Source organism: Eleutherodactylus coqui, chromosome 7 (genome assembly GCF_035609145.1).
Source record: "Eleutherodactylus coqui strain aEleCoq1 chromosome 7, aEleCoq1.hap1, whole genome shotgun sequence".
Classification (NCBI taxonomy): domain Eukaryota; kingdom Metazoa; phylum Chordata; class Amphibia; order Anura; family Eleutherodactylidae; genus Eleutherodactylus; species Eleutherodactylus coqui.
Genome location: NC_089843.1, coordinates 211,266,898 through 211,278,230, shown reverse-complemented (window position 1 = coordinate 211,278,230; position 11,333 = coordinate 211,266,898). Strand labels below are relative to the sequence as shown.

Below are 11,333 nucleotides of genomic sequence, written 5' to 3'. Positions count from 1 at the left end.
TAATGGAGCGTTATTCTGGTCGCGATTAGATATGTGTATTTTATTTATTTTATTTCTGCGCTTATTATCCGGTTAGGCTTAATTAACACGCTTTTGCGCTAAAAAAAAAAAAAAAGCAATTTTTACATGTTTTTAACCCATACCCGTTTGCATTCATATATTATCCCTGCAGTTTTCGTTCCTATAGAGAAGCTGAGGCAAAAATGGCCAAACCTACAGCGTGCTGTAATGGCAAAAAAAAAACAAATACTGACCCCCGAAAACGCTGCCCGTCGCACTTTTCATATTTCTATATTGAACTACAGCTATACCACTAAAAACCTGTGTTCTGAAAAATGCTGTGTGAGAAACCACCGTTAGGCTGCATTCGCACGGACGAGCGCTATATTGCGCCAAAGAGAGGGGTTTGTTTCACGCCTATACAAGGCTTTTTTTCATTCAAAACCGCCTTCCATGGCTCCTGTGAGATTACGTTCCTCGGACGCGTTTCACGCCCATCAGAGGATTGCAAGCGTCATGCGATGGCTCTTAAGGTCCCATTGAAAACAGTGGGCGATGCGTTCTGAGAGAACCCCCAAAGATGGGACCTGCTCCTTCAGCAGCGCTTATGTCACCAATTCCATGCAAAAGAAATAATTCTATATTCGTGAGTTTTGTGGGTCTGGCAACGCACAAATGTTGCTCAAGATTCTCGTACGTGTTAATAAGCCCTAAGGCTGCTCTCAAACAATACGCTTTACAGCGTCTAGCATGGCGTTTGAAACGCTGCGCTAAGTGCTGTAAAACGTCCCAATGGGGCCTAAGCTAGCATTCGAGCGCTGTCTGCTCTATTTTCGTGCATTTTAGCGCACCGCATCACCCATCACAATGAAGGGGTGCGTTGAAAACGCTGTATAAGGCATTTAAAGATGCCACGGGAAATCACGCCAAAACATCTCAGATTAAAACGCGACATTTTGCGTGTGAGAGCGGTTTAAGACATAAATGGATCCTCCAATACCCGCCAGGCGCCGTAGACTTCAGGCAGTGGTAGGGCTGTGGCTACTACAAGGACTCTGTCTAGAGATGAGCGAGCGTACTCGGATAAGCACTACTCGCTCGAGTAATTGGCTTTATCCGAGTATCGCTGTGCTCGGGGCTAAAGATTCGGGTGCCGCTGCGGCTGACAGGTGAGTCGCAGGGGAGAGCGGGCGGGAGAGAGGGAGAGAAAGATCTCCCCTCCGTTCCTCCCCGCTCTCCCCTGCAGCTCCCCGCTCCGTGCCGGCACCCGAATCTTCAGGGACGAGCACAGCGATACTCGGATAAAGCAAATTACTCGAGCGAGTAGTGCTTATCCGAGTACGCTCGCTCATCTCTAACTCTAACATTTACAGAGCTGCTTCACTTTATCACTGCAGTTTGAGAAATGAACGCTGAGCTCTGATTGGTTGTTTTGGGCAGCCTTTCTTTTAGACTGTTTGGTACATGAGGCCGTGTGCGCCGTCTGTCTTTACGTAGCATTTTCCCCAATCTGAAAATATATCAATATTTAATGCTTCGTGAAAGTATTTACAACTCACCGGTGTCTTTCCTGACTTCTTGCGTTGTAACCTTGAATTAAAATAGATTTTATTTTGGACCCCCCCCCTGTAACGGACCTGACATAATAGTCCAAAGTGTGAAACGGTGGAATAACAAAGGCATAGCTTGTTTTAAAGAATGTAAAAGTTGTGAGTGCGTCTGCATTCATCCCTAAATAAGGTCTGGACCAACCAATCAACTCTAGAATCACATAAATGGTTAAATAAGGCCCTCTCGCTGAAATGGTCACCTGTCAGTATTAATACACCTGTTCTGAAAGGCCCCTGAGTCTGCGACCCCCACTAGACAAGCAATGTTAATCTCAAGCAGGTCCGAGACGAAGTCGTGGAGAAGTATAGATCAGCGCTGGGTTATAGAACCATATCCCAATGTTAGAACATCCTACGGAGTTCCATTATAACTCAATGGAAAGAATATGGCACAACTACAAACCTGACAAAAGGACGGGGCATGGAGGGCATCCAACAAAGTCCCCAATGATGACTCTGAAGGAGCGTCAAGGGATCCATAGCAGAAATGGAAGTATCTGTCCATATGGCCACACTGTCGTCTCTGTCCAAAGTCATACACTCCATAGAGGGGGACTTAATGAAAAAGTTGCCAGACTAGACTCCCTCGAGTAGGAGCGTATGGAAGAGTTGCCCGAGAAAACAACATTTCCATAGAAAAACAGCAAAATATGTTTTGAAGTTTATAGAATACGTGGCAAACTCCCGAAACACGTTTCTCTAGTCAGATGAGACTAACATGGGAAACACTAAGTTGGCGTAAACCCAAAACGTTCCATCATCCCACAAACCTCATTCTGCAGTGCAGCACGGTGGTGGCAGCAAAATGCTGTGGAGATGGGGCTGGAAAACTGGTCAGGATTGAAGGATAGATGGATGGCGGGATATCAGGACGAGGACCCTAAACATACTGCTAAGGCTTCACTAGAGGGGTCTAAGGAGGAACCTGAAATGGTCTTGGAATAGTCTAATCAAACCCAGAGCTCAATCCAACTGAGAATCTGTGACCTGCCTAGAAGACTGCTGGACACCGATGGAACCCAACCAACTTAAAGGAGTTTTTTCTGGAAATAGGTCAACATCGGCTAAACTAGCAGAGCTATACACCAAGAGTTTGTCATTGCAGCAGAAGATGGCGCCACAATGTGCTGATTTACAGGGGGTGAATACTTCTGCACATTAATGTCTTTGTAGTATTGTTTGTATGTATACCTTGATTTTTCCAAAGCCTCTGATACTGTGCCGCATAACAGGTTGGTATATAATATGAGAATGCGTGTAAGTAACTGGTCAGTGACAGAAAGCAGAGGGGGTTATTAGTGGGACATACTCTGTACGGTGGGCAAAGTAGATATGCAAAAAACTGGTATCTTGGCCCCACTTTCCAATAAAAGCCGTAAGACAATAGGAAGAAATATGCAACTTCTCTTTCATTAAATGAATTGAAAGCTTCAAGGTTTCAGAGTGAACCCCTTCATCAGCCAAGCTGGGTAGTCCTAAACAAAGGACAGATGAAATACTTGCAACATACAGGGTGTATATTGCCAGAAAATAATAATAATAATAATAAACTTTCTTTGTATAGCGCCAACATATTCCGCAGCGCTTACACAGACAGGGGGGATACAGAAAGAGAAAAGCACAAATATTACAGAACCACGGTTACAAAGTAATCAATTGATGGAAACAATAGGGGTGCGGGTCCTGCTCCAACGAGCTTACATACTACAAGTAATGGGGGGATACAGAAGGTAAAGGGGCTGGAGATGTGCACGGTATGGGGAGGTGGAGGGTGAGCGATGTTATACACATAGACAATGGTCAGACATTTAGCCATGTGACGGCAGAATCGGTATGACTGCAGGAGCGGTTTATGATGGTTGGCAGGAATTGCAGTCAGTAGGTCAGGGAGCATGTTATCAGGCGGAGTACAAAGGGGTTTGTTTAGGGAATTCGGTATGCCTCCCTGAAGAGGTGCGTTTTTAGAGCACGCCTGAAGTTCTGCGAGTCCTGGATTGCTCGGGTAGCCTTTGGTAGTGCGTTCCAGGGGACCGGTGCTGCTCTGGAGAAGTCTTGGAGGCGGGAATGAGAAGTTCGAATTAAAGGGGCGCTCAGTCTGGTTTCGTTAGCAGAGCTGAGAGCCCGGGCTGGTTGATGGATTGAGATGAGGGAGGCGATATAGGGGGGCGCTGCGCTGTGGAGGGCTTTGTGGATGAAGGTGGCGAGTTTAAATTGAATTCTGTATTTAACGGGCAGCCAGTGCAGTGACAGGCACAGGGCAGAGGCGTCTGAGTAGCGGCTGGACAGGAAGATGGGCCTGGCTGCCGCATTCAGGATGGATTGGAGAGGGTAGAGTCTGGTGCAGGGGAGGCCGATCAGCAACGAGTTGCAATAATCGTGCCGGGAGTGGATGAGGGCAACAGTAAGCGTTTTTAGCGTGTCCACAGTGAGAAAAGGGCGGATTCTTGCGATGTTCTTGAGGTGCAGCTGACATGTTCGGGCAAGAGATTGGATGTAGGGGGTAAAAGAGAGATCAGAATCAAATATGACTCCAAGGCAGCGGGCATGTTGTCTAGGAGTTATGGTGGCGCCACACACTGAGATGGAGATGTCAGGAGGAGGTCGGTTAGTGGAGGGTGGAAATACCAGCAGGTCAGTTTTAGAGAGGTTTAGTTTTAGGTAGAGAGAGGACATGGTGTTAGAGACAGCGGACAGACAGTCGGTGATGTTTTGGAGGAAAGGTGCAGAGATGTCACGGGAAGAGGTGTATAGCTGGGTGTCATCAGCATACAGGTGGTATTGGAGGCCAAATCTCCTGATGGTTTGTCCAATAGGGACTGATAGAGAAAAGAAGGGGGCCGAGGACAGAGCCCTGGGGGACCCCAACAGCAAGGGGAAGAGGAGGGGAGGTAGAGCCAGCAAAGGAGACACTGAAAGAGCGGTCAGATAGGTAGGAAGAGAACCAGGAGAGGGCAGTATCCTTTAGGCCAATGGAGCGTAGCATACTGAGGAGGAGTTTGTGGTCAACAGTGTCAAATGCTGCGGAGAGGTCGAGGAGGATCAGTAGGGAGTAATCGCCCCTCGATTTGGCTGTCAGTAGGTCATTAGATACCCTTGTAAGGGCAGTTTCTGTCGAGTGTTGAGGTCGAAAGCCAGACTGTAAGGGGTCTAGGAGAGAGTGCTCTGATAGGTAGCTTACAAGGCGGGAGTAAACCAGCCGTTCTAGTAGTTTGGAGATGAAGGGGAGGTTTGAGATGGGTCGGTAGTTGGCAGCATCAGTCGCGTCCAGAGTCGGCTTCTTAAGCAGTGGGGATATGATGGCGTGTTTGAAAGAAGAGGGAAAGATGCCAGAGGTCAGAGAGAGGTTGAATATAGTGGTGAGATGGGAGATGACCACTGGGGAGAAGGAACGGAGGAGGTGTGAGGGGAGGGGGTCGCTAGCGCAGGTGGTGGGGCGAGCAGAGAAGAGCAATTTGGAGACTTCCTCCTATGTCGCTGGTCTGAGTACAGACAGTGAGCAGGAGCTAGATGCAGTGCTGACAAGACTAGGGTCAGGGCTAGTCTGGGATTGGGAAGTTATTTCCTGACGGATGTCATCAATTTTCTTTTTGAAGTAAGCATCCAGCTCTTCGGCACTGAGATCCGTCACCGGGGGCTGTGGTTTAGGGCTGAGAAGGGAGTGAAAAGTATCAAAGAGCCGTTTAGGGTTGTGGGATAGTGAGGACACTAGAGAGGTGAAGTAGACTTGTTTGGCATGGTGGAGGGCAAGGTTGTAGGTTCTGAGCATGAATTTGTAGCGGAGGAAGTCTACGGACATTTGTGACTTCCTCCACAGCCGTTCAGCACTTCTAGAGCACCGCCGGATGAAGCGCGTTTGAGGCGTGAGCCAGGGTTGCTGTGGTCTACATCGGATGGCTTGGGTCCTGGGGGGCGCCGCTTCATCCAGGGCATGTTTGAGAGCGGTGTTGTAGTGAGCGGCAGCCAGGTTGGGGCAGGAGAGGAGAGAGATGGGGGACAGAGAGGACTGTAGGGATTCAGCAAAGTTCTGGGTGTGAATGGCCTTAAGGTTCCTGTAGGTAGGTGGGTCTGGAGAGATGTTGGGGAGCGTGACAGAGAAAGAGAGGAGGTTATGATCAGAGAGCGGGAGAGGGAAGTTAGTGAAGTTGGCAGCAGAGCAGAGCCGGAGGAAGACCAGATCCAGAGTATTGCCATCCCTGTGAGTGGGAGAGGCTGTGAGTTGAGAGAGACCAAGGGAGGAGGTGAGCGAAAGAAGCTGAGAGGCAGATGGGGAGTTGGGGTCATTAGTGGGGATGTTAAAATCACCTAAGATGAGGGTTGGAATTTCACAGGATAGGAAGTGGGGGAGCCAGGCAGCAAAGTGGTCCAAAAACAGGCGAGCAGCACCTGGGGGGTGGTAGATAACTGCTACTCGCATGGACAGCGGACGGAAAAGCCGTAGCATATGTACCTCAAATGATGGAAAAGTGAGTGAGGGTACAGGGGGGATGACCTGGTAGGTGCATTTCGGGGAGAGAAGAGCACCTACTCATCCGCCACGCCTGTCATCTGGTCTCGGGGTATGGGAGAACTGCAGGCCATTGTAGGACAGTGCAGCAGGGGAGGCCGTGTCAGACGGCTGTATCCACGTTTCTGTGAGAGCGAGCAGACTTAAAGATTTAGCAGTAAAAAAGTCGTGGATAGTGGGGAGTTTATTACATGCTGACTGGCAGTTCCAGAGGGCACATTTAAAGGAGTCAGGGGAGGGTATGCATGGGCTAGCAGTTGGGCTTGGGGATTTTATTAGTGAGCCCGGTAGCGGGTAATAGCTAGGAGCAGTGAAGGGTGGGCCAGGATTGGGAGAGATATCCCCAGCAGCTAGTAACAGCAGAATAGTGAGGGTTAGCAGATGGTTAGGAGATTTGTGAGGAGGACTGTTATTTTTGTTAGTGGCACTAGGGGGTTTGAGGCTAAGCAAGAAGGTAAAGAGTGCATGCGAGCTGTGCATAGGTGAGGACAGGAGAGAGGGGCTAATGTGAATACAAAATATACGATGTAATCGAATGACTAATATAAGTAGATAAAACCTCAGGTCGCCGCGCTGCGGAATGACACAAACGCAGGGAATAGAGGCGAAAATAAGTTCTACAAAGCCAAACGGTGGGATATATTTATGATCGTGGCAATTAGACAGGACCTCCCTGAGACTCAGCGGAGGATGACTTGGCAAACTGCACTAATCCCCTCTACTCTAATGTAACACATCTGGTTTCCAGCTGTTTATAAGTGAATTGATGAAGCAACATCTGAAGCTTCTGTAATCTGTATATGTACAAACAAATGGAGAACATGGATGCAAACACATTACAGCTCCTGGTGGGCGTCCAGGATGATGCATCTCCGGGGTTGTATGTCTGGTGACTAATCTTGATGCTTCTTTGACAGAGGGAAGTAATGGATCCTTTAACCTCAAGAGCTTTTCGGTGTCCTCTAACTACAAGTTTGGAGTTCTTGCAAAAATTGTCAACTACATGAAGGTAAATCTACTATATCTATGATATGCATGTATGTAAACCATCATTGTACACCCGCCTTATACTTCCTACACCCGGCCCCGGTCCTTACGTCGATGACTGGATGATTGCATAGCTCTCTGCAAGAATATGGGGATCCGGAGTGGTCGCTGGCTGGTTGCAGGCAGGGCTCCAAATTCATTTGGTGCTTTTATCTATCTAGTAAATGGCCTACACAAGAAATGATTTAATTGGGCAGAAGCATGGAACCTTCTATGGTCTGAGGGCCACATTGTCAGAATATACCACAACCAAGAGCTACTAAGAAACTCATGACTGATGCATCCTCTCCTTGCTTGTGTATAGGGAGAGGGCTGTCAGTCTTGATGACACTGGTGGGGAGAGCCTGGCGCCACCCATCTCTTTGACTCGGAACTGCATTCCAGCCGAACTCCGAGTCAAAAACCAGCTTTTCAGAATAAAAACCTACATAGGCCAAATTGCCATATCTGTCCCGGGTTCATGCTACCCATGGTGATAGGTTCACTTTAGGATAATTAAAATAGAACTCCACAGTGCCTCTCCACACAGTACTCCCCACCAGTGCCAGCCACCCAGCATCCTTCAACACATTACTCCCCACCAGTGCCAGCCACCCAGCATCCTTCAACACATTACTCCCCACCAGTGCCAGCCACCCAGCATCCTTCAACACATTACTCCCCACCAGTGCCAGCCACCCAGCATCCTTCAACACATTACTCCCCTCCAGTGCCAGCCACCCAGCATCCTTCAACACATTACTCCCCTCCAGTGCCAGCCACCCAGCATCCTTCAACACATTACTCCCCTCCAGTGCCAGCCACCCAGCATCCTTCAACACATTACTCCCCTCCAGTGCCAGCCACCCAGCATCCTTCAACACATTACTCCCCTCCAGTGCCAGCCACCCAGCATCCTTCAACACATTACTCCCCTCCAGTGCCAGCCACCCAGCATCCTTCAACACATTACTCCCCAGCAGTGCCAGCCACCCAGCATCCTTCAACACATTACTCCCCAGCAGTGCCAGCCACCCAGCATCCTTCAACACATTACTCCCCAGCAGTGCCAGCCACCCAGCGTTCTTCCACACCAGTACTCCCCACCAGTGCCAGACACCCAGCATCCTTCTACACCAGTGCCAGCCACCCAGCGTCCTTCCACACCAGAACTCCCCACCAGTGCCAGACACCCAGCGTCCTTCCACACCAGTACTCCCCACCAGTGCCAGCCACCCAGCGTCCTTCCACACCAGTACTCCCCACCATTGCCAGCCCCTCAGCGTCCTTCCACACCAGTACTCCCCACCAGTGCCAGCCCCTCAGCGTCCTTCCACACCAGTACTCCCCACCAGTGCCAGCCCCTCAGCGTCCTTCCACACCAGTACTCCCCACCAGTGCCAGCCACCCAGCGTCCTTCCACACCAGTACTCCCCACCATTGCCAGCCCCTCAGCGTCCTTCCACACCAGTACTCCCCACCAGTGCCAGCCCCTCAGCGTCCTTCCACACCAGTACTCCCCACCAGTGCCAGCCCCTCAGCGTCCTTCCACACCAGTACTCTCCACCAGTGCCAGCCACCCAGCGTCCTTCCACACCAGAACTCCCCACCATTGCCAGCCACCCAGCGTCCTTCCACACCAGTACTCCCCTGTGAACCATAACAGCTATGATAACACATTGCAGGGCTTCTGTACTGCAATGCATTATCGCTCACAATAGTGATTACAGGCAATGACCAGCCAGGACACCGGTGTCTGGCCTCCTGTTGCCATAGCATCCCATCAGCCCTTTGCGATTACATCATGGGTGTCCGATGATGCCACAGAGAGAATGCCCGTCCTCTGTGAACCCTTTAGATACCGCGGTCTACTTAGATCGCTGCATGTAGGGGGTTAAAAGTGGAGATCAATGTACTCATTGTCTCGGGTGTGGCAGCCGGAGCCCGGCTATCGGTAACAGCGCCATCCACAGGACGTAAGTTTAAGTCCTGGTGTTTTAAGTACCACGCTGCCATCATGTAACCTTATGTCTTGTGGCGTTAAGGGGTTAAATCATCATCTCCTTTCTCTTTTTTAAGCAGAAGTTGCTATGAGGCAGTTGTAGATGTTTAGATGGTCCATGAGCAGCACTACGTATGGGCAGCCTGCCGCACGGTGGATGTCGTTACATTGTGTCTTTTCAGGGAGTGATCTCTAATCACTCCTAGCTCTTCTCTTCCTCTACTTCAGCTCTATATGCTGGGGCTGCTGCACTGCTAACAAGGATCAGAGCTAGTTGACAAGCTGGATACATCACATAGAAATGTCGGACTGTATGAACTTTTTTCTGTGTTGTTTTTTGTTTTCTTTTTTCTTTTTTCTCTTTTGGGAAAATGTTCCTTTTTCTGTTCACCTTCTATATTAATCCCTTACTGATAAAGCAAATAGTGCCCCCATCTTGCTGCTATCGTCTCTTCTTCTTGGGTTCTGGTTACCTGGCCCAAAAAAAAAATCACACCTGAGCAGACAGCAGTATCCATACCGTCAGACTATGCGGAACGTGTCCCAGATGCTATTATATGTAATGCATGTAGCAGACGCCTGCTGGTGGCTCATCACCGGCCTCTTATGGGGGTTTAGACGGAACGATTATCATTCAAATGAACACGAGCCAACGGCGGATCGTCATGCGCTTCTCGCTCGTTCAGTTCATACAGGTATAAAAATCATCGTTGGGTCGTTCCTGAATCGTTGGGTTTAAGCGGCGCTCGTCCAGTCCCTCTCCGCCACTTATGCAGCCAATGTGAACGACTGAACGAGCCAACGATGTATCTGCTGTATAAACAGGCTGAACGAGCGAACAAGCTAGTGATGATTCCACTCGCTCAAGCGATTAATGGTCTCCTCTGAAGGGACCCCTACTGGTCTTGTAGATGTAGCATCATGTCGGCCTTTATATTCTATAATCGGATGGTTGCCTCCTTGTGTAAATACTTGACTCTACTCTGCAGACACGCCATCAGCGCGGGGACACCCATCCGCTGACCTTGGAGGAGATCTTGGATGAAACGCAGCATCTGGATATTGGGATGAAGCAAAAGCAATGGCTGATGTCAGAGGTGAGGGAAGCCACCTGGTCATTCGTTAGATTCCTTAATATAGGGCAATTAATTGAAAAGCTGTCACTTTAACCCTTTCCAATCCACTGTCTGACATCTAAAGACATTATGATTTAAGGCTGTACAGCTCTGATGTTGGAAGACATCCGTTGGGGTTCCCTTACTGTATATTGCCAGCCTCTCAACTGTTGGAGGCTATCCAATGTGTCACCTCATGCAGTACTGGCTTTAGCCAGCAGATAGCGCTGTTGTGTAACGGCAGAAAAAGAGTAAGCCCACCTAGGAAAACCAGGATACAAATTGGATCGGAAAGGGTTAAAATGCACTGCTAGGTATGAAATCTATATAAAATTTGGTATCGCAGTAATCGTACTGACCCACAGGAGAAAGTTATGTCATTTGGACCGCAGTATGTACCCTGTAGAAAGAGACCCCACCAAAGATGGCGGAATTGCACTTTTTTTCCATTTCACTCCCCTCCAGAATTTTTTTAAACGTTTTTCAGTACATTAAATAGGACCATTGAAAAATACAACTATCCCGCAAAAAAGAAAGCTACGTTGGTGGATAAATAAAAGCGTTAAAGGGGGAGGAAAAAGCAAAAATGGGGGGGGGGGGGGGGGACTGCGTCCTAAAAGCGCTAATAATCTGTATATGGAAGTATGATTCCAAACCCCACCTTTCAGATACAGGGGCACGCACAGAATATTTACATCCCAGTTAAACACTCGTAGAACATGAATCCATGACTTGTGATTGTGAATGGGGTTAACTCTTGTATCAGATGTCGGCAAACCAAATCTGGGTGACTTTTCTGCTCTTCTTAGTTTGTTTTCCATCAAGCATGTCATTGATGCTCCGTGCGGATCTGCTGCGGGTGGGTGGGAGGACCCGCTCTCTGTAGAAGCCCCCTCGGGCTGGCTCTTACAGATGGGCAGAAGTGGCATCTGGCAGAAATATCGTAAGCGAAATGCGTGGCGCGGTATTGATCTGTGGGTAGGCGTGCGAGAAGAGGAGGGTTATTGGGGGGGTGCGGGGTCCGGCGACGCTCGGTTATAATTCTACACTATATCCACTATCCTTTTATGGGAAAT

At 49.1% G+C, this 11,333-nt stretch overlaps 1 protein-coding gene across 2 annotated transcripts in view; it reads left to right on the top strand.

The window, feature by feature from the left end:
• The window catches only part of GTF2E2 (general transcription factor IIE subunit 2), a 50,369-nt gene that overhangs the window by 25,258 nt on the left and 13,778 nt on the right, over positions 1-11,333 (top strand). For both annotated transcript variants that reach the window (XM_066574312.1, XM_066574313.1), the window contains exons 3-4: positions 7,032-7,123; positions 10,132-10,239. In XM_066574312.1, coding sequence (XP_066430409.1) covers positions 7,032-7,123; positions 10,132-10,239 — 200 coding nt within the window. The remainder of the gene's footprint in view (positions 1-7,031; positions 7,124-10,131; positions 10,240-11,333) is intronic.